We start from the raw sequence: 22929 nt of genomic DNA on the forward strand, positions 1-22929 counted from the left end.
AACATCTAAAAATATAAATATAAATATCAGTGCACCTACAAATGTTATTCTTTTCTTTAGTTATTTTTACTTGACAGTCATTTCATCATTTTATACTAGTTGATTATTTCAACCGAGACATTTATTTCCTCCAAATACCTGAAGGCAACATAATTTCTGCTACAAACAGGCTTTCGTCGGTATTTCAACTTCATTATTGACACTATTTTGACACTATTTTTTTTACTATTTTCTCACACGTAAACATGGTTAGAGAGTGCAAACAAATGGCATGATCAAATTTATAAAATCTCTCTTTAATATTAATTGCAAATTATTTAACGAGAACATATTTCTTATCTAGCAAACTGAATCCGTTAGCAGTGGTTAGCTTACTTCCGCTAACGCTAACAAGCTGTAGCTGAAGAAATACTTTTATTTGAAGATGGACAAGTTTGTCGTTCGGCTCCCCAAGGGAGAAACACCCAACCAACCGAAGAGCGGCGAGCGAGTTTACAGACAAGCTACAATTGAGTCTCTACGGGTGAGATATTAAGCATAGTGTGAATAAAAACAACATACGTTTCTACATTTAAAACTGATGACAGACCATTCATAATGTTTCTTCAAGAGGGTAGTTGTGATTGAGGACATCCTACGTTACAAGTCGACGCTAGAACTGCCAGATCAGAGCAAGGAGAACCTGATAGACGCCCTGACTGAGCTGAGCAAGAAGATCCCATCCAAAGAAGTGCTCAGGTCCACTAAAATAGGTATGTACAGGGGAAATCTTTCAATCATAATTTTCTGCTCTTTGTTGGTTTGATATTCCACACAGAAGAGATATGTTATTAAACGGTCAAAATACAAACAAGATAATTAATTTTGGCCCTGAAATACTGGCCATTTTCTATTACTATATAAAGAAATATAGCCCAAAGTTATGCAGTCACGGGTGAAAGTAAGGGGCTACGGCAGGGTACTGCGTACCCCTAAAAGATTTAGCGGGGGTACGCAGTACCTGCAAGAGAGGGGAGCAACTGTCTGCTGTAGAAAATATCAATGGGTTCGCTGTGCAGCCGCGAGTGCGCCCTCTAATTAGCCGTGACTGATTAGTTTTTCAAGAACAATCTAAAACACGACTTAATCAGTTAATAAATAACTTTTTTCCCATTTCATATTGTTTCTGAACTCTTCGTGCTTTACTAGAGCAGCGGTGCAACACGACGATCTCAGAAAGTTTTGAATCGATCTCGGCATGAGGTGACAGACTTGAACGCCGCCAGGAGGCTGAGAGCAGCACGTCCTCCTCTGACTCCTTATCAAAACGTTCGTAACTTTATAAAAGAACAACAACAACAAAAATCAACAAAACGTGTTCAAATTAATGATCAAACAACAATAATAAATCTGAGTGATTATTGTTTCAACAAGGTGTTGCGCAATTCTGTGCGTTTCGGTTCCATTACCAAAATARCTAGCAGAGCAGGAGTTTAAAATGAACTAATCAACYACCGCTGTGTTCAGGGAGCTTATTAATGATCGCAAAAATAAATATCAAGCCTGAAAACCTGATATCGTAACGGACTGAATGTTTTTGACGTAATCTCTAGTCGGCTTGTGGAGCGCAGGAGGTTGCCATGGCAACGGGTCCAACGAGTGTAAAAAGGTGCGAGTGGTTTAGAGTTGATCACCTGTTCGGGTTGTTTTACCTTTCACAGCCGCTGTAGTTTCTGAACATTCAATAAACACAAACTTGGACTAATTACGTCGTTCTTTGTGACTATACGTCAATCACAACAAACATCAAACACGGTAAATACGTTTCATTAAGTATTTAACAAACAAATGGCTTCTACCGTGATAATTATGTGAAATTAAATTAATTGTCTAATATAAAAAATAGTTTGGTGCTGTTGGGCTCAGAGTCTGAGAGGCTTTTCCTTTATCAAACAATTTTGTTTTTTTGCCTCTTATTTAGTGGACATATTGATGTTAATGAGATTTTCTCCAAAATAATAACCTTTTTCAACCTTTATAGCTCCACTGTTGAAAATGAAGATCTAACATTCACAAATGACATTGAAATAAAATCCAGTCCAACATCTGGTTTGAGGTGATTCCTCTGGAACCTGTTGGAGGAAAAACATCCCAACTTCAGAAGTTGTGGTTTTAACCTAACAGAGCTCTGTGGTTCCTCCTATCAGTATGAGAGTCAGGGTGAGGAGGCGCCATGTTAGGAAGAGAAGTGGAAGCTGCAGGATCTTCAGAACAAACAGGTCATGATGCTACGCTACTGATTATCCTTCTGTCTGGACACAGAATCAATAGAACCAGTTTAAAATATAAAATGAATGGTTATATTCCAGACATGGAAAACTGGGATGCACTCCATGCCATGATGTTCAGAATTTAGGTCTCATGGCATCTCAAGGTGTCAACATTGCAGTCAGTGGGCTGAAGGAAATACAGCTTTATTTTGTAGCAATTCAAGAGCTATATATATATATATATATAATTTTATTTTTTTATTTTTTATTTTTTTGTCATAGTACCCCCAAGAATTTAAAACTACTTTCACCCCTGTATGCAGTCATAGTTGATTTATTACAACWTAATAAGTAATCCATCTAATGTTTTTGGCCAAATCTGGCAGCCTAAGCAGAAAAGACCAGACTTCCGTCTCTCCAAGGCGTTCCCAGTCCAGCTGAGAAACGAATAATCCCTCCAGCGAATCATGGGTCCTTCTCTGAGGATCATGCAGACTCATTGCAGAAAGATCCCAGAAAGGGATTTGAACACTCTTGGTGCAAGTTGACAATGCTACTAACTGCTACTAAGCATTTTGACCGCCAAGGATACTTTTTCTTTATTGCTTGAAAGAAACAAAGGAAAAATAAATCTAGTGTGGTAATTACTGTTAAAAACTTTGATTAATTGCCAATTATTTTTGTGTTTATTCAGCTTGTCTGATATTTAAAGTTGTTTAAGGATATGAAACATTTAAGTAAGATGAAAAGCTAAAAGCAGAAGATATCTAAGGTTAAAATACGTTTGTGCTGCACTTTTAGCAGATTTACCATACGTCTTCATTTTGGACGAAGTTCAAAACTCAGTCTTAAATATTACTTACTCTTTATTGTTGAAAGTCCAGTTTGTCACAAGCTTATTGCTTACTAACCTGAGGCTAAATTAATCCTTCTGGGTTTTTTTTTTCCTAGGTCACACTGTCAACAAAGTACGGAAGCATCCAGACCCTGAGGTGAGTTCTCTGGCAGCAAAAGTTTACACTGACTGGAGGACTTTCATTGAGGAGAATTCAAATAAGCCGTCTATTGAAGTGCGCTCTGACAAACAGTCTGAAGGGCTCAGGAGCAACGCTCGGAGAATGCTGTCTGAAGCACTGGAGGTCAAGGTGAGAAACAGGACAAAGAACTTCAATGGCATTTCACACGTTTACCATCTTTTTGGGTATCTGCATGGCTTTGGCTGCATGGCACAGTAATCATAAACCCACAAAACCAAATTCTGCTTGAAAACAAGACTACACATTTTTAAATGGTCTTCTTCAGGACTCCAAATCCATAAAGAAATTAGATTTTTATCACTAAACTGCACAAAGTACGTGCATTTTTTTAAATAATTGTGAATTTCTTGATATTTATTGATGCTTTCATGGAATAAATGGTGGAGTAAAACATGTAAATTGCAATTTTGACAATACAGACAGCTTTAAGTGGATTTCAGACATAATTTGGATTTATCATGATCATTAAGTGATAAATACAGGTAAGAATAAGAAATCTTTCACAATAGCAATAAAAAATAGGATATATTTTAATCCTTTAAGGTGTCTTGTTTATTTTACTATAGTTAATCTCTTCTTGGAGATTTAGTAGGAACAAGTGAGACTCTCACCAAATTCTGTACTTGTTAGCTGAAATTGTAACAAACCTGAGCTATTTGTTCAAATCAGGTTTGTTGGTTTCATATTCTGTGATCATCGTCTTTTTAATATTTGCTGGTTTACTTCCTAACACTTTGGTCATTTTGTATTTCATTCCTACAGATTGTTGAACTAACTGAATTGAAAAGTATTTTTTGTCTGTTGGTCTGTATGTGATACAGGAGGACTGTGGTCTGATAGACAACATAGAGAGAGAAGTTTTCCACCAGAGCTCCCGGTTAGTCAGCAGCTCATACAGACGGACAATCAGGGCGCTGGTGTTCGCCTTCAAACACAACCCTGACGTTAGGAGTGAAGTAAAGGACGGCAAAATATCAGTCAGCCAGCTGGTTTTGAAGTACAAAAAATAAGTGACTACAAGTTGGACTGTGACTCTGACCTCTTATGGAAGAGATTTTAATGCCTGTGAATTTTTTTCTATTTTATTTTTAGTCTTTAATCGTGTTCTCTGTTGGCTGAGAAAATACAGAATATTTTTGTACTTTGAGGCACACCAATAAATGTACGCTGTTTAATGAGTAAATGCTCTAATTTTAATAAGGTTTTGTAAAACCTTACAAAACCTTACAAGCATACCTCCACTTACACGATACTGTACCATATGTCATTAATTTTGTTTTAAAACTGACTGAAAAAAATGTCAATTAAATACAAAATTCATTAATGAAATTTGGATTGTAAACATACATGTTTCTTTTTTTTGTGTGTGTTGCCTTAGAGGTTTTTTTATAGTAAAGGTTAATTCACCAATTATTTAGCACAGCTCAAATGTAGTCCTTGACGGCTATCCTGCAACTTTTTGATACATCCCTTCTCAAACACACCTGAATTGAATGAATGGCTCATTAAGGGGCATATGCAGATCAGAATAATTGAATATGAGAGACTTCAGTCATTTGAGTCTGGTGTGAGAAAGAATGCATCTTAAAGTTGCAGGATAGTAGCTCTTGACCTGGTCACCGCTGGTGTAGCACATTAACAGCGCTACAATGCTACTTCTGGAAGATAAATTGTATCTAACACTAGTGACCCTTTATATGAGTTCAATAAGTTTTCCAAAGACACTTTATCATGACAAGTGGAGAAGAACAGATCAAACTTCTTTGTGGATTCACCTCTTGCCAGTTCAACTTTGTCTGAAAATTAAAAATCTTAAAAACACTTTGGCTCAAACACACACACACAGCCCTGTTAAAATCAGATGTAAAAATAGTACTGTAATAATTACAGAATATATCATTTTATAACATGATATATTTTGTGCCATTCAGGTGGAAAAAGTAATTTATCAGAGGGGGAAAACACACACAAAAACTGGCTGCATAAATGCCCTTTAACCACTAGTTTTTGCTAAATCACCTTTTGATTTAGTTTTAGCGTTTAATCTTGAGTTCAGTTGGTTTGCAAGACCTTAGTATGAAAGTGCAATCTCCTCAAACCTTGTGGAAGAATGTATCAAATCAAAGTTTGAACCTGAACTTTTGGAAAAGCCTGATTGGACAGGATCTCTGTGATTCACTGTACCAAAATAATTAAAAAGTAGTTAGTAAAATGTCTTCTCAGATTTTTGGGGTTATTATTACAATGTCTTGAACATGTCACTTGTAGAAAATGCAAAACAGACCATGTTTTATATTGTATTTAATAGCAAAACATTTTCATAAAACCTTACAAAAACAAAAATAAACTAAAATCATATTTTCATCCCCCAAAGTACTCCTACAAAGCCATCTTAGGTTTTTCAATGTCTAAGTCAGAAAGTAGCTAGAAAAATTGTCTTAAGAGTTATCACACTGCTAAAAAAAAAAGATACACAACCACATTTCACAAATTAACTAGTTAGCTTCTAGAAAGTCACATTAAATATTTGGTTGCCAAAGCACTTAAGTAGCATCCCCAGCACAACTTGAATCACATTCATTGATGCAAGTTGGATAGAGAACCTTACATAGCTGGCAGTTCCTTTATGTACCTGAAAAATCTATGTACAAAACAATCAAAAGTACAAAATGTTTGTAAATGAATCTGCACTGAGTTAGAAGTTAAAATTTTTGTTAGTAGAACTTGGTTTATTATGACACATTCAGAAAAGTTTACTGGTGCACATTTCTGTGCAAAGCATATGTATATGTAGAGAGCAGTGTCAGCGTCATAAAATGATGTTTTCTTTTCAATTTTTTATTTTTTTTTGTATAAAAATTAATCGAGACTTAAGAACTTGTTGGTGATCTCCGTGTAACTCACTAAAGAAGCACCAACCAAACAATCGCTATCACCATGAGGATGACAGCCAGAACACAGATGCTGATGAAGACAATATCACTCAAGTCATGAGGTTCTGCCTCTGGTTCTGCCACGTACCCGCTGTTGTCGCTTTCCGCCTGCTGGGCCTGCTCCTCCAGCCGTCGCTCCTCCGCAGAAATGATTGACACAGACGCGACCTTCCTTAAGGCGTCGCACTGCACCTTGTATTCCTGCACGTTCTGCTGCTTCCCATCAGAGAAATCAATGTAGAGCTTGTTCACCAGCATGGTGATGTTGCGGTGTTTCTGTAAAGGATTATTAGTCACAAAATGGGTGCAAAATAAGTTTAGCCACGTTTTATCAGCTGCATGTCCTATAAATCATGGCACTGGTTTAAAAGGCGTTGAATCCTTGGACATGATAAAAGCTTCACGTTATTCTATGTGTAGACATGACCTTGACATGATTTGGTCATTTATTTATAAAATATAGATTCATATATTTTAGATGCGAGTTACTTGTACTCTACCAACCATAGAATAAACATATTATAATGGCAACACCTTTAAGAAGTTAATCACTGTCCTGCAAATCCTTAACTTGGTCCACATGCTAAGAGATGCCTGGTGGGAATGTGGAGAGCAGGGTTTGCGGGGCGGGGCCGACTTGTTGGGTCGGGCTTGAAATAACTGCTTGCAGTTGTTATTTTTTTAAGTCTGCTTTTAAATCTAAAACCCTAAAACTAAAATATTCAACCTTTTTTTTATATATTCCACCTCCGTCTTTGCAGATCTTTGCAAAAGCAAATTATTTTTTAAACAAGAAATCATTTCATGGTGTAGTAGAGTATGAGAGCCAGTTACCTGGCTGGCTGTACCACAGTTGACAAACTGGGCCAGTATTTTATATGAGGTGGTTGTCAGCTGAGCTGTGCATGTCGGGTTTCCAAGGTAGATGCTCTCTCGGTCCAGCTGAGGTAGCGACCGTTGAGGGATCAGGATGGTAAACTCTGATCTGGTGCAGCTGACGTTCACCGGCACCACTGAGGAAAACATATGCAAGCATTTCGTGAGCAGAATAGGAACGACACAGAGGAGAGCTGTTTGCTGGGATGAATGTTTAGAATTTAAAGAGCAAATTTAGTTGGGATTAATACTGCAAACAGTGTACTCAGTGGGGAGTACATATCTTTAACCTGCAGTCCCCACAGGATACACTCAATTAATAGTCCCATTAGCTCCTGATAAAAGACAAACACAAACACATTTACCTCCTAGATAAGAAGCGGTGAACCCTCTGTGAGCTTCGTTTCTGTCTGTGCTGAGGACAACCAGCAGCTTGTTCCCCTTGGAAACGAGGGAGGAAGGCTGCTCCCGGCCGCACCAGCGCCCCATCAGCGTGTCCGCCTGGCTGTCCCCGTCATACACCGACACCGAGTCGTAGTCGCACTCGTCTGACAGACTGTTGCGGCCCTCCAGGTCCATGACAGGAAAGAAGAGCTTGATGCGGTACCCGGCTTCCAGGGTGATGCTCCAGTGGCAGTTGATGTTGTTCGGGTAGATGTTGGGGAAATGTGGGCTGCTGAAGTTGCCGCTCACAGCCGATAGAACTTGTTGGCATTCACCTATTTGAAGTAAATGACAGTAGTTAGCCATCTTCATTAAGGTTTCTGTTCTGTGTTTACTTTACTACTTCCTTTCAAGGGTGCTATTTAAAACGGTCTTAAAATTAAAAGCTAAAGTTTATAGCAGGTAATTGAAGTTTATGAGGACTCGCTTTAAGTTTATAGGTTTCCACTTTTGGGAATCTGACTCATTTGTTTACTTGCATTGCACAAACTTAATGAGTAGGTTATGCATTCTAAAGTTTAACTCGTCCATACGAAATCTAGCAGCAAGTAGTTAATTCTCTAGGGGTAAAAAAAACTGGAGATTGATGTAAGGTTATATAGCATCGCAGCGCAACCATGGAACAGCTATATATGGAACACGGTACAGATATCGATCTGGTATCGATCAAAAACTCATAGCTGCAATGGAGACAAAAAATGAAATATTTAAGCCAGACATAACATTTGTGCACATTGTCCATGCCTTTAGATTTACACTCAACAAAGTCACACTCACATGCGTTCCARTCTGGACTTTGACTGGACCACTAATGGGTTTTCACATTGTTGCAGAATTTTTTATGAAATTCAAAGGATTCGATTTGAATCATCTTTTTTGTCCTTCAAGTGACTTGTTTTAGACATTCAGCATCATCAATGAGCTTTTTTTAATTCGATGCTTTCTTTATTTTCCACTCTATTGACAGTTAGTCTAGGAAATGTTCTTACCTGAGTAATAGTAAGCCTTGAAGCCTCGCCCACCAATGTTGAAATCCGACTTGAAGACTACCAGGAGTTGGTTAGCAGTAGTGACTGTGTTGGGGGGTTTATCTGTCCCACAGTATTTGCCGAGATGGCGGTGGTTGACTGTTGACCCATCGAACAGGGCAACAAAGTCAAAGTTACATCCCTCGTTGTTCTCCAGCTGGAAGTCCAGGAAGACCAAGGTGACAACACTTGTATTTGACATGTGGATTGTCCAGGAGCAGTCTGCATTGTTGCTGTACTCCTGAGGGTAGCCTGGGCTGGAAATGACACCGGATAGTCCAGTCAACACTCCACCACACATGTCTAGTGAGGATAGGAGGCAAAAAGGGAACAAAACTGTTATATGATAAGAAAAATGCCTTTTAGGAGGAGAATCTTGTAGAATCTTGAGTTTATGAAAACAAACAGCATTGTTTTCTGTTATATAACAGAATTATATTCTTTTACCAACAGTTAATAAAAGAATATAAGCAAACCACAAATATATGTTCCAGTGCATAAAATCCTTGGCTGTATTTCTGTTTACCATGACTGAATATTGGATAACCAGAAACCATCACTCAATGTGGATCATGTCATCAAACATCTCCCTTATTTATGTACGTAAGCAAGAATTTGGGAGATTTATACGACAGTGACCCAAAGCCCACAGCCAAGCTCACAAACACTGGCATCAGGAGCCGTCGGCAAATATCTTTGAGCAGCCCAGTCAGAGGATGAACTTTCATCTAATTGAGCATCGCTGTAAAGACCAAGACCTTTTACTTACTCTTTACATTAAGTCTGACTGAGCCAGAGAGCATCTCCAGAGAAAAACAGCAGAAAATGCCCCACACAGGAGGCCAAGTTTGTAGAGGGAGGCATATAAAAGACTCGAGGTAGTGATTGCTGCTGAAGGTGCTCAGACAAGTGTAGAGTAAAGGCTGCGAATGCTTATATAGTACACAGTATTTGTGGTTTTCTTTTTTAATTTTCAATAAAATTGCACCAATTTCAACTTTTTTCACTTTGTTGTTATAATGCACTGAAGGGTATAAAACTAAAATGCCGAAAAACTAAGGCACAGTGAATACTTTCTGGAAATGCAAATAAATTCTAATTGCTATTTTTTATTCTGCATTTCTCCTTACCTTCTCAGATTTGACCTGTGTGGAAGTAAAATTTCCCTTGTCTATAGTTAAAGCCTTCACTTCTCTACACTCTGACCCCTAATCAAATATTGTAAAAAAAAAAAGGTTACTTGTTGAAATGTGAAGCATATCTTTTAAAATGCTGTTGTAATCTGAGAAAGATCAAAGAACCATTGAAGCTCCTCAGGCATATTTCGAAGGCAAAAGAAGTCTAATGTCCAAAGTTGAAAGTTGTGTTTGACTGCTTGCTGGTCCATTTTGGCAAGCAATTAACAAAAGTCAGTTCTCCATTGTTTACTTTTGCTTTTCTCGGTCTGGTCAAATATCTTAGGCCCCCAAAAATCTCAGGATCTGATTTAAGTCTAAACTTTAACCTTTCCAAAAACATTTATGTTGATTTTTTTGCTAAGTACATTAGATTAGATTAAATTCTTTATTGTCATTGTAAAACATACAATGAACACGTTGGCAGTATAGGATCATTGCCCCGTTGGAAGATTATCTGCTGTGAGTCCTCCAGTTGTCTACAACATGGCTGATGTTTCTCTCCAGAATTGTCATTCTCTTTTCACATGGCTCTTTTTAGTCTTTAAAAGTTTTGAAAAATACAGAAACGTCACATGCTCYGACTGTCAATTTTGAATTCTGAAATCTAAAATCCACGTCCTCATTTCAAAAATACTCTTTCATCTTTTTCCCAAAGGCTTTCAAAAATAAGAAAGCTTTTTTTGATGGGCTTTATCTGTGAGGAATGAGTCGTCCTTGCTTGAAAGAGACGGGAACCAGCTTTGTACACAATGTCCACAGCACCGTCGTCATTGTCACAGCAAAATCTCCCTGCCTTTGTCATGAACCTTGGCTCTAGGAYGAATTTTAAAAGGAACAGGAACTAACAATATTTCACTTGAGAGCAAATTTGAACTCAAGCAGYATTTAACCAAAGTTGTCAGAATTAATAGTCCAATTAGCGGGTTTCGTTGTTGGRGGCATAARGGCACGTACTTTGAAACAAATAGCGACTGCCAATTGGTCAATTGCTGACAAACCCTCCTAGAATGATTGACAGGCCAATTATTGGCACTGATTCTATACCCCAAAGAGAAGGCTGTTAATGCTGTCCTCTTCAGTAGGGTAGCCAGTGTCTGTGGTGTGTGCTAAGGCATATTTGGTGTTTGAACTATTGAAATATGCGGCTACAAGCATTATAAGATGGGGTCTTAAATATTCACGGATTTCATATATTTGCTGGYGATTGTGGTCCCTAACATCATATGCGAATACTGGGAGTCTATTGTACTCCACTGCCCTTGTTATAATGGCYGACTATCTTTTTCTGTATTTCCACTSATAGTTTGATGATTTATTCTCGGTGATGATTCTTTATTATCCTTGTAAAACATAAAATGAATGCTTGAGTAGGATCGTTGCCCTGTTGGAGGTTAATTGCTATCACTCTTATCTTTGCTTTGAAGGGAGCCAAATAAAGTTGGGACATTGCCTGGGCCACATAAAAAGCTTAAAATTACCCCTTGGGAGGAAAAGCAAGTTGACAAAATTAAAAGATTACTTTAAACCTAAATCTACCAGGTCTGTATAATTTTGGGGCTCAACTATACCACTCTGCCTTTGAGGTTGTTTGACAACAGTCTACAAAGGKCWWYATTTTACACACATTAAGAGTAAAAATGTTTAAACTCAATAGAAAACTTTRAAARCAGTCTAAGATTGTTGTATCTAAATTCTAGACATGCATACAAGGCCAGGATGTTTAGGTACAATCTATGAGATACAAAATCAGCAGAAGTTTTGCAGAGTTTAGCCCCAATATATCTGTCATGTTACATTAAATCTAACCACTTACCTTTTCTGTAGCCAACACTGAAGCCCCTGTGGGCCACATGGCGGTCCGAATGGAAAATAATGGACATGACATTCCAAGAAGAGGTGAACTGAGGTGGGGAAATGTCACCACAAAATGTCCCAAGGAGGTTCCCCTCGTCCTCAGATATGCCGTTGTATATTTTGATGTAGTCGTAAGCACAGCTGGTGTGGTACTCCAGCTCAAAGTGGTGAAAGGTGAGGAGGACGGAGGAGCCTTCAGCCACTACAATCAGCCAGGAGCAGTCAATGTTGTAGGGATACAGGCCTGGGAAGTTTGGGCTGGAAATGTTACCTGACGGAGCGGAGAGGATGCCTCCACATTTGACACCTAGAAATTACAAAAGCAATGCTTTATTTTAGCTCAGAGGAAAAGATATGGAAAGGCTTACCGCTTATCCCTGACTGATATCAYTGTTTTCTTGCCAGCTGATACAATCCATGAAATTGTATTACACTCTGACTTTGAACAATGGAGGCCCAGSTTTATCTGTATATATAGCCTCTGCAAAATAAAACACTCCTATTAAGTCTAAATAGTATTCCATCAGGATAAAAAACGACAACTCACCTTTTTTAGTATAAGCCCTGTCAACCAACAGTAGTAAATGAATCAGTATAGCCACCCCGAGACTCATATTGTTATTGTGGATTCGGCTTTTCTGAAACCTCGACTGCTTTTCCAGCCGAGACACACAACTGTAATGTCACAGTGCACCGCCTTGAGGTAATAGGACTTTGAAAAATTTATCCATTGCCTGAATGRGGGAACCTGATGCCTATCCACCTACAGGCTGCGGCTTTGGCCTCTTTGCTAAATTTTAATGACTGATATCCAGTGAGCTCTAGATGCTTGTCAGGACACTGTTTGCAGAGAGGTTATGCATTTTTAATGATGGCAGAGTGCACACAAACACTGTCAGACAACCAGCTGGGAGGGGCCTTGAGACAGACAGAGAAAATGCATTTTATAATAACAAATACTTCTGTCAGAGTTGCATGAGAAATAAAAAAGAATGTGTGAACTGGGCTAAGATGTTGTTAAAGTGATGGCGTTATGTATTTTCCACAATCAAGTGCATTACCTGAAGTTGCTTTAAAAATGTCAAACATAGCTTTAAAAAATGACCTTATTGGATGCCTTGAAAATGAGCTTCTGTCTCTTTAAGAAGATCGTAGTGTTTCCAACACTCTGCCTTTAGCTCCTCATCACAACAATGCTCCTCTGTTATGCCGTTAGCAACTGTTCTGAGGTGCGTTGGATTGAGACGAAGTTTGTATGATGACCTCAGCAGATGCGCAGTTCCACCAGGTGTTTGCTAATTGTTGCTGTCACTAGTCTGGTGGAGGAGAGAGGAGAAGGCGCAGAGACGGGGTACGCTTTATGRGAGCAAGTGTTTAGGCACCTCTTTAAACCAGGGGTGCCCAAAGTYGGTCCTCGAGGGCCGRCATCCAGCATGTTTTAGTTCTCTCCTTGGCTTAACACACCTGGATCAAATGATGGCTCGTTAGAAGGCCTAAGAGGAACATTGACCTGGCGAAAAGGTTGTTACTACCACCAGGGAGAGAACTAAAACGTGCAGGACGGTGGCCCTCGAGGACCGACTTTGGACACCGCTGCTTTAAACTCTCGCAGGAGATTGAAGGATTTCTCAAACTTGCATGGAAGAACTAAAGCAATACTCCAGGTATGTTTTTGATGAGGGCACAACATTATACAAAGCTTAAAAAAGTCGGTTTTACATAATAACCCCCCTTTAAACATCAAAAAAAGTGTTTCAGATGAGGGAAACAACTGCAATAAAGATTAGCCCACACATTTAATCCAGTCGTAACAGTCTGCTTTTATAGCACAACCATAATGAGCTCATGAAGCTACGCCACAAACCAATTCAGTTTCTAATGAAAATAGTTTGGCCATGCAGAGGGCTGTGCTAATAATACAACATAATTACAGTTGTGCTTGTGAAAAGGGTGTTTCTGGTGACATAAAATAGTTGCAAAAGTATGCATATCCCTTTAATGTTCTTATATTTTGTCAATTATTYTACTTAGACTTTATGTGGTAGGTCAATACAAAGCAGTGCGTACAGGAAGAATGTGATGAATGTGGTTTTTAGAACTTTTCCCAAAAATGTCAGAAAATTTTATTTCTTGTTTGCAACAGCAGTCAATATTATTAATGCAGGCTCATTAAGATGTCCCTCCACGTTTTGCACATGAGAATAATTTTTTKCCCCCCCGTTCTGAAACACCTCAAGCTCCATCAGATTAAAATGGAGCTCAATTGCGAACATCAATTTTCAAGTCTTACCACAGATTTTAATTGAATGTTAGGTCTGGTCTTTGAAAGRGTCATTGTAGCACATGGATATGATACAAACTATTTCACTTTAGGTTATAGACCTGTTGTCCTGCTGGAGGGCACACTAMCTACCGCCATAGACTCAAGTCTCCTGCAGCCTCCATCACGGGGAGCTGGAGATATTATCCTACGCCTTTTGGATGCATTCCTGCTCCAACACACCTGAATCCAATGGTTAAACTCCCTCATCAGTATGTCACTCAGGTCTGCAGAGCGCCTGGTAACGAGCAGTTCATTTGATTCAGGTGGTTTGTAGAAGGAATTCATCCAAAAGTTGCAGAGCTGGACATCTCTTCTCTAACAAATTTCTGTCCAGGATTGCCCTGAATTCAGCTCAGTCCAACATACCATCGACTATAATTTCCCAGTGCTGCTATAGAAAAGCACCCTATTTTCAGACCATAAACAGTCCTCTGAAAAAAAGGAAAAATAATTGACTTGCATGTAACATTTAACAAAAAACTATTTTGGAATTCATGTATAATTTTCTGTCCACTTCACAATTATGCACTACTTTTTGTTGGTTTATCACATGCAATCCTAATAAGTACATCAAAATGTGCTTTTGTAATTTGAYGCAACTTAAAACGGTCAAAGGGTATGAATACTTTTTTAAGGTACTGCATGTGAATTATTCCTTGTTTAGATTTTAGCTCTTTATAGGAGTCAGAGCAGTAAACAAAAGAGGTCATCTCTGAGAAAGAAACCACCTTTTTCAATGCAAATTTTGTTTACATTCTCATTTCTCATTCTAAGGAACATAATGCAGAGGCTCTCAGATGGATATTTTCCTGTATTTGCCAAATGCCAATCGTATTCCATGACTCACTCCCCCTGTTTGGCAGTCTTATAGCTCAAAAGTGCAGATAGATGTATACAATAACACTGACTGAATGGGGTGGATAACAAACAGGGAGATAAAGCACTCTTAGTGAAACCATACTCTGCAAATTAATGTTTGCTGTTCAGCAGTGCTGTGAAGGCAGAGCTTTTAGACTGACATCTAATAGCTTTGGCGGGTCTCCTTTAATTCCAGCACTGGGCTACTAGATGGCGCTGTTGCACCATACCAACAAAATGATGAAGGCGCTGCAGGCTTCCCAAATAGTAATGCCGAGCTCCAAGCTGAAATAAATAAGAATGTGATTAAAATCAGTCAAGTGCTTTTTGCACAGAGGTTTGTGAGACTGAAATGAACTTGCCTTGTCTTTGAATTTTAATTCTGTCCTCTCCTGAAGCTCGTCATTGTTCAAGGATGTGGGTGCTGGGCAATGCTGCAATGTGTTTCAGGAAGATATTGTGCGTTTGGAGCAATTTAATCACCTATTAGGAAACGAAATGCTCAGAAAAACACAAAATGAAGGTTGGAACTGCTGGAAATTTCTAGAAGAGGAAAGGGAAACATTTAGCAAGCAACTGATCTGGGATATCTACATTAAGCACATGAAGTAAGTGAGGGCAAAAACTTTGTCTTATTAATTACAATTGCTATGCCAAAACAGGGTTTTATGCTGTTTTGCAGGTCTGATGTGTGCTCTGAATGTAAAAGCTGGAGGGCTGCTGTGTATGGCAGGTTTTAATCAAAAGCATGTGTTGATGTCTGTATGCTTTAGGGAAACTATGTCATTGAATTTATTCCACATCAAGACAGATTAGAATCTCCTTTGAGACTGCAGCATGAGAGCTACTAATATAACATTCCATACAGGTACATTCTCTTTGAAGAAAATTATGTGGAAAAGGGATTAAATGAAAACATAGTTTCAAATATTGATACAAATTAGTGAGGAGACAAATTGACTCAGCCTCCCTACCAAAACCTTTTTGCACACAAACAATTTGGTTAACAAAATGTGTTCTTTACAAACACCACTGTATAAAATATTATGTGTCTGCAGGTCCATTGACTCTATGACCAGATCTTTTGTCAAAGTGTGAATGTTAAACATTCGCCTTAGCTTTTGCTACCCACTCAACAGGTAAAATATAAATATTAGCTTAAATGAATAAACCTGTTCTTGAGAATTAACTGAGATTATTAACACAATCCACAGATGTTTAGTGATGCCTGCAAGTCATTGCATATCATTGAAAATGACTATCTTTTTAATATCTTTCTACCCAAACTGGGTGACCATTTTGACCAATTTTTGTTAAGATTTTAATTTTAAAAGAAGAAATTTCAAGATTTTCAAAACTAATACATAGCATTTAACATTGTATAACACATTGCCCGTCTGTATTGACTTAACTCTTTTGTCAAGGTGTGAATGCTGAACATAGTTAGCAGTGGCATGTGCTAGCTTGCTAGCAGGTAAAATGCGACTGTTAATTTGAGTGAACAAATTAATTTCCAAGTGTGAACTAAAATCATTAAAACAACTCATTGACATTTACATTATTATAGAGCAAATCTGGTCTAAATGTTAGTGTGTGAAGAACTGATGTTCAATGTTTGGTGGCAGTTTTCCCACTAATATTTGGTTAAAATTACTCAACGTCTGTCCTAGCAACTTGAACCCAATATTTGGATTGGATAAATAATCCAGAAGTTGTTTTTTTTTATCAGCTAGTTTATTTATTAGTTTTCTTTTGCTTTCCTTTGTTTACTTTTATTTCAGCCATATGAATGTAGCTCTTATTCTACAACCTTGTAATTCCATTGAGTGCTGCCTAACAGCCAGAAATGTTTTTTTTTTCCCCCTGCAATGCTGGAATTTTGTTAACGTTTCTACCTTCTCTAGACCAAGGACGATATTGTTATGTCATTGCACTGCCAATTCAGGGAGCTCAGATTGGATTATGGGCCATAATGAGCTCAGCCTCCTTCTATAGTTATGAGCGTAATGAAATCTGTTATCCGAGTTAAGGAGCAAAGAGGAGAAAGGACAGACTTCCATTGGCAACTGCTGCTGTACTGTCTTCCTTCAGATGAAATAACATTGTTATGGCAGCTTTTCTGTTGGTTATACAAATTGAATTATGGAAAAAGAAACATCCCAGTGTTTGCCAACTGCACTGCGGGATGTTGGTGGGTTAATTAGCTTTCTCGTCTCCCAATGCAGCAGCTCTTGTCACATTGTGTTTTTTGAAAATATTTTCTTGAGCATTTCTGCTCAAGTTTTTCCTCTTCAAAACAATGTTTCATTACATTTCTCCATGCTGTTTTGAACTTTAGCTAACAGTAATACATTTGCTTGTACTTTTGATAAAACCTCTTCTGGAGAGAAGTCTTACAAGAGAAGACGAAGAATAATATACATATGTAATGAGGTAAATGAGTTTGAGACAGCAAATCCTCAGTAGGGTTATGTAGAGTTGTCACAAATTAGGAGAAAAGGATAGCAATCAAAATGTGAGCTTTATCTCTTCCTGAAGCAATTCGGCCTACAATACAGGCAACATAATAGTATCATGTTATGCAATATTATTTTTGATAATAAAATGCACAGAAAAGAGCATATTGCACATCTCATAACCTCCCCTCCTGTCTTTCAGATCCTGTGGACATTCATCTATATTATCAGTAAACCTTCCTGATGTTATTGTCACTGTTTTCATTCTTGCATCTGATGTCATCAGTTGTGCTGTCTCCAGCACCAGCATCCCAATGTATCCCAAGCTACAGATTGAGGCAATCCGTAGCTTGTCACTCTGTTCACAAATTCTAGCTCACGAGTTTCTTTCGATTTCTGTTTTGATTTTCTTAACTTTGCTGATTTATACTACAATCATCTAATTTATAGTTTAACAGTAGGATTTTAAGGTAAACATTTCTTCTGAAAACTAGACAGGCCCATTCTTACCATTCACACATCTATTGTCTCTAGCCACCTGTCTTTGCATGGTCATAAGGGGCTGATGTCTGTCTCCAGTGGTCATTGGGTGAGAGGTCGGGTGCACCCTGGACAGATTGCTAGTCAACTTCTACTATCTACTTTTTGCAATCCACTTCATCCGATCTCCATGCTCTTCTTCACCTCTCGTTCCCTACTCCAGATGCCAAAACTCACACATTTTTAGCTACTCTTCTCCTTTCAACTTCATTCACTCAAACTCATTTCATCTTCCTTCTACTGACTTGCAAACTTTCCAGAGCCTTGCACTGCCTACGCAGACTCTCTTTAAACTTCCTTTGTCTCAAACTACAGATCACTTTGTAGTTCATAAAGTTTATGGGAATTGTTGGCTAACTTTTTCCGTCAATCTGTCCGTCAATGCGGTGGACCCCTGCCTATTTACCGTTGAGTATTTACAGATTTATCTATTTGCGGATGTATTTGAATCCAAATTATTTGCAAACAATCCAGCTATATGTGAATTTATTTATTCAGCATAACCAAAATATTCAAAAGAAAAGGTCTTCATGCTACCTGACATTTACAAAGCGTCCTATTAATTTTCCTTGCATCTGATTGGCTGTCTACCTAAGAGTGGTTATAAGGAAGAATATAGATATTGGCTTCTGCAGTAATGCTAAGACAACTTCCACTGTATTAATGCATTTTGAGGAATATTTGTCATGTATTTGACTTTGTCAGGCAGTGTGACATTTCCTATCATGGCACCCTGTCAAATTTGTTTTCTAGATAAATAGAGATCTTTTGGAAAACCTGACTTGTCCATCAGTATTTCTTACCATGAAACCATACTGTCACTCACGTTTGGTCTTCATCTCTCTTGTTAATCTAGCTTCAGCAAAACTTTCCAATGTCTTCATTGTATTTTTTTTTTTTTTTTTATAATTTTTTTTTTTCCTTATGCAGTTAACATAGCTCTGTACATTACCCCTATTCATGATAATTGGCACCAGCACACTTCTTTTTACCTTTAGGGTCCTCTCATTCTAAAACAATAATAATAGAAATTTAACACATTAACATTTTAGTTTAATTGTATCTGTTACCATATCCTTCAGTTTGTTACAAGACCAACCAAACCCAATACACAAGATCTCTGGATTGTTAAACCACTCATGTCTGAATGCATTTGTTGTTTTTCTCTCTTTTTTTTTTTTTTTTTGCTGTCCATTAGCAACTAAATTATGTTTTTTACATTGAAATCTGTTATTATCATCCATGAAGTCTAAGCTTTCAGGGAACTTCCACTTAAGCTGTTTAAAATGCTGCAATATGGGATCATTATCATAATTTCTGCTTGCAAGGACATTAAACCAGCAACAAAGACTGCTGTTGTTTGTGTAGATTACATAATGGCTCATGATAAAAATTAGCCTGTGCATTGTTTTCTTTTTGGGTTTCCTCATGAGTTATTCATTTGGGAAGTCTATGTCTATGACTCAATGGCATATCATGATTTTTTAGGGAGAAAGTTTGTACTTGTTCTTTTGCCTAAATAAGAACATCTCTAAACAACATTTCTGCTATGCAATGGATGGATGGAAGACAAATATATACACATCTAAATTAAATTTGGGACTTAAAATCCAAAGACAAATGTACTTGAAACAATTTTTTTTTTCCTTTTTTTTTTTTTGTTTTTTTACATAACAGTGGTGGAGTTTAGCTGAATTCTCACATTTGCTACAAAAGATCATTGGAGAAAACTGCAGCCCGCCAAGGGATTTCACGCAAGCTGCCCTTGTGGGAAGTTGATGAAATGGTTACATGATATAGTGAAACAACCCCTCTACCCCCCCACCCCACACACACACATGCTAGAAGAAGCATTTCCATATTCCATTCCTGCAGACAAAACACATTTGAATGAGGGAGGGACATGTGCAGCATAAGATGTAGAGCAGGGAAATGGAACAATCTAAGCTTGGTGACCATGCAACCTTTCGAAAATAATAAGGTGACTGGAGTTGTAGGCAGGCGTGGAGGGAGATTGGCAAGATTTTATCACACAAGACCAAAGGCATATTAATCATAGTCTGGTCACAACAGTAAGAAAAGAACTCAGAAAAGGTTAATGTGTGGAAATGGGTGTAATAACGTGCAGCATTGGAATACTAAAATGGTGCAGCAAAGCTATCATGCACTTTGTCACGTGTCACTGTACATAAGGCAATGGCAAGGAAATATGATGAAAAAAATGTATGCCATCTGCCAAACGGCATGATTTCAAAAATAACCTGAACTGTTTGTATGTGGGAACTGGTTAGGAATGTCAGTTTAAATCCGACTCAGCCTTTCCTGCATGACATTCTGCTCTCTTTTAGATAGCCCGCATCACCGTGCAGACAAATGATCTCCAACATTATCCTAATCAGCATCCACATCCCCCTCTTTAGGCACATAAACCCAAACAAAACCTTTTCACTTAAAGAGAAAACCAATGTTAACCATTCTCAGTTGTGTTTCTGAATCCTTGCGACTGTTATATTGATAAGAGGGACTAAGACAGCAAAAGCCCTAATTTGAGGGACACTGTTCAGTGACAGGCCAGCGGGGTACAAGCTTTACATCTCTATTTCAAATGCAAAATCAAAGAGACTGTGTACTCATCAGCAGGCTGCAGAGCCAGTGATCTTCCCATTTGTCTTGGGGCATGAATGCTTTGGCAGCTGGCCTCTGTGTCTGTGGCGCCTTTGCCTCTTATTAATAAATACACACATGAATTCAAAGGCTACATTAATACAAAGCAGGAAGATATTATTCAAGAATGACCATTTTTGTTTCACAGACATAAAAACGTGCTTAGTGCAACGTAGAGTGGCATTGTTCCAATTGCTTGTTTCTCTGACTGTGATACAAAAAACACTTTTAGGAAAACCACACCAAGCTTCCTTTTTTTTTACTACATCACTAGATGGCATCTCAGATAGCTTATCATCAAAATCTTTAAAGAAGATGGCCAGATGTTTCTGTGATTTTTATTGTTTTTCTCAATATGAAATGTTGGTGTAACTCATTGCCCAAGGTTCTTCAAAGAGTGCTTGTTGATGCTGATGGCTGTGGGCAGGAAGGATCTCCACTAGCGGTCTGTATTACAGTGAATCTAAAGAAACCTTGGGCTGAAGACACACTGTTCTTGTAAAGCAGTCTTATGAAGAGGATACTCAAGGTTTTCCACAATTTTCTTGATTTTATGAAGAATCCTTTTTTGCACCATCTTCTCCAGTGGTTCCACAGTCGTCCCCAGAACAGAAGCAGACTTCTTTATCGGCTTGTTGGGCCTCTTTAAACCCTGACTCTGATGCTTTCTAAGAGCAGGGTGCGCTGATATGTCCTGATATCTGCTTGGCATACTCAGGTGGACCAACAGGAATCTCTATAGGACTCTCGTGATGTGACATGTTGCTGATGACTTATTGGTGACTTTTCTTTGCTCTGCAGAGGCATTCAGGTCACCTGGACCTGCAGCCTTGCTGTGGTTCAGTCTCTCTGGCTGCCTCATCACCTGAATTCTTGATAGAAGAGCAGGAGGGAGAGGCAAAGAGGGCAGTAGCATCTCCTTATTTGGTTGAAGACAAACTGGGAACAGGAGAAAATTATGCAGAGTTTGCTCCTGAACTAAATGAACAAGCTGAAATGCTCTTTTTTCAAAATCAGTACTATTGTTTTATGGTCTTTTGAAAAATGTTTGTCTCATTGGTTTAATAAAAAAAATTGGCCTAATTTTTCATGCTGAGGTGTCCTGCAAAAATAAAATGTAGACTTTCATTTTTCGTTGATTTTATTGTACACTCTCTGTCCATTGATTTTGTTTTTGATCTGCTTTTGGGTCTATGGACTCTCATAAAACAGCAAAGTTTATGACCACTGTTTAAACCTAATTAGCCTTGAGCCACCCCCAGTTGATATATATTAGTTAATTAACCACATTTAATTTCAGCTTATTATAAGTCAATAACAGAAAGCATAAACTGAAAACTGAATTTTTCTTTCTGTGAAAGTGAATTTCATATCTAGCCACTGTGCTCAGTGTTGCCTCAGTTGTTGCTCCCTGAGGGTTTTTTTTCTCTTTTGCTTAACTTTGAGCTTTCTGTGCTTTTGCATCTGTTCAGTGTCCAGGATGCCTCACCTTTTGATATTAAACAGCTCTAGCTTCTCTCTTTAGCTGCTGCCTCAAAGCCTCTTCTTCTTTATTTGCTGTGGCATCTTTCTTTTCTTTTCTTTTCTTCTTGTGACTGACCTTGATGCTCCTGTGGTTTAAGTATTCCTTTTTTCATTGTGCAAAATCCAATTGGGGAATTGTTTAAATAAACCATGCTAACGCTGTTGCTAATCTATATACTGTGTGATTTCACTGCTTAAGACGGCATTTCCTACACCTGAAAAAAGGTATTAACTTTTGCGGTTGATGTGACAACTGAGCTGCTGCCTGATGCACAGGTGTTGTGTGTGTGTGTGTGTGTTGGGGTGTTGACTTTGCATGAAGGTAGAATTTCTCCTTGTATATAGTCCAACTACACCTTTTGCTGCTCTGCTCTGTATTGTATTTGTTTCACTTTAACCAGTTCACCTTAACCACAGTAGATAGTTTACTGGGCATTATCCAATATTACTGACATTGATTTATGTTTATTTGCAGGAATTATATAAAATATTTTTCTTTGATTTCTTAACAAATTAAGTCTTCCATATTTATGTGCTGTCTGATTCTAAAAGTCATTTTAAAAATAAATGAAGATAACAATCCTACCGCTGAAATGAACAGTGATGAATATTTTTAAATGAAAAAAGTTGCCATTTTCATGCTCAGTTTTATTTTCAGCAGATCTCCTTAATTGAAAACATATGCTCCTTCATGCTGCATACATCCCTTTTTTTCAGCATCACATTTCGTGAAAACCTGAAAAATCTTAAACATTTGAAACATACACCACAAATTGTCTTTTTATTGTTTTTCAAATGATTAAAAAAAAATCCTAGTGGCACATCTTTTAAAAATGGAATCATCAGCATGTTAATCAGATGTTTGGCTGTTTATTGGCAACACAGAAAAGGATGGAGAGAGCACTCTTGCTTTCTTCAAAGATCCTCCATGTGAACTGTGTGTGACTGGAAATTAAAACTATTAC

General features: G+C 38.0%; 2 protein-coding genes across 3 annotated transcripts; one reads left to right on the forward strand and one right to left on the reverse strand.

The window, feature by feature from the left end:
• The first annotated feature begins 109 nt into the window (after positions 1–109).
• Positions 110–4615, forward strand: tceanc2 (transcription elongation factor A (SII) N-terminal and central domain containing 2). Its single transcript, XM_008434392.2, has 4 exons — positions 110–523; positions 611–752; positions 3201–3394; positions 4108–4615. The coding sequence occupies exons 1-4, from the start codon at positions 425–427 to the stop codon at positions 4294–4296; spliced, it is 624 nt and encodes a 207-aa protein (XP_008432614.1). The 5' UTR covers positions 110–424; the 3' UTR covers positions 4297–4615.
• A 1021-nt stretch (positions 4616–5636) lies between these two features.
• cdcp2 (CUB domain containing protein 2) lies at positions 5637–12988 on the reverse strand. Of its 2 annotated transcripts, none has more exons than XM_008434396.2 (6): positions 12661–12988; positions 11559–11906; positions 8529–8870; positions 7461–7814; positions 7054–7232; positions 5637–6495 (listed from the first exon to the last, which is right to left on the reverse strand). In XM_008434396.2, exons 1-6 carry the CDS (start codon positions 12686–12688, stop codon positions 6190–6192), a joined length of 1557 nt encoding a protein of 518 aa, XP_008432618.1. In that variant the 5' UTR covers positions 12689–12988; the 3' UTR covers positions 5637–6189. The 2 variants fall into 2 exon arrangements, with proteins under 2 accessions (XP_008432618.1, XP_008432617.1); XM_008434395.2 differs by lacking the exon at positions 12661–12988 and adding an exon at positions 12147–12607.
• Between the last annotated feature and the right edge of the window lie 9941 nt (positions 12989–22929).

Source organism: Poecilia reticulata, linkage group LG17 (genome assembly GCF_000633615.1).
Source record: "Poecilia reticulata strain Guanapo linkage group LG17, Guppy_female_1.0+MT, whole genome shotgun sequence".
NCBI classification, from domain to species: domain Eukaryota; kingdom Metazoa; phylum Chordata; class Actinopteri; order Cyprinodontiformes; family Poeciliidae; genus Poecilia; species Poecilia reticulata.

Excerpts from the sequence above, each read along its gene's own strand:
- cdcp2 (XM_008434395.2), bottom strand. The coding sequence starts at position 12,213 with ATGAGTCTCGGGGTGGCTATACTGATTCATTTACTACTGTTGGTTGAC. Across the intron at positions 7,815-8,528 it reads CAAGGCTTACTATTACTCAG|GTGAATGCCAACAAGTTCTA; the intron begins GTAAGAACATTT and ends TACTTCAAATAG. Across the intron at positions 6,496-7,053 it reads ACTGTGGTACAGCCAGCCAG|AAACACCGCAACATCACCAT; the intron begins GTAACTGGCTCT and ends AATCCTTTACAG.
- tceanc2 (XM_008434392.2), top strand. The coding sequence starts at position 425 with ATGGACAAGTTTGTCGTTCGGCTCCCCAAGGGAGAAACACCCAACCAA. Across the intron at positions 524-610 it reads CTACAATTGAGTCTCTACGG|AGGGTAGTTGTGATTGAGGA; the intron begins GTGAGATATTAA and ends TGTTTCTTCAAG. Across the intron at positions 753-3,200 it reads GCTCAGGTCCACTAAAATAG|GTCACACTGTCAACAAAGTA; the intron begins GTATGTACAGGG and ends TTTTTTTCCTAG.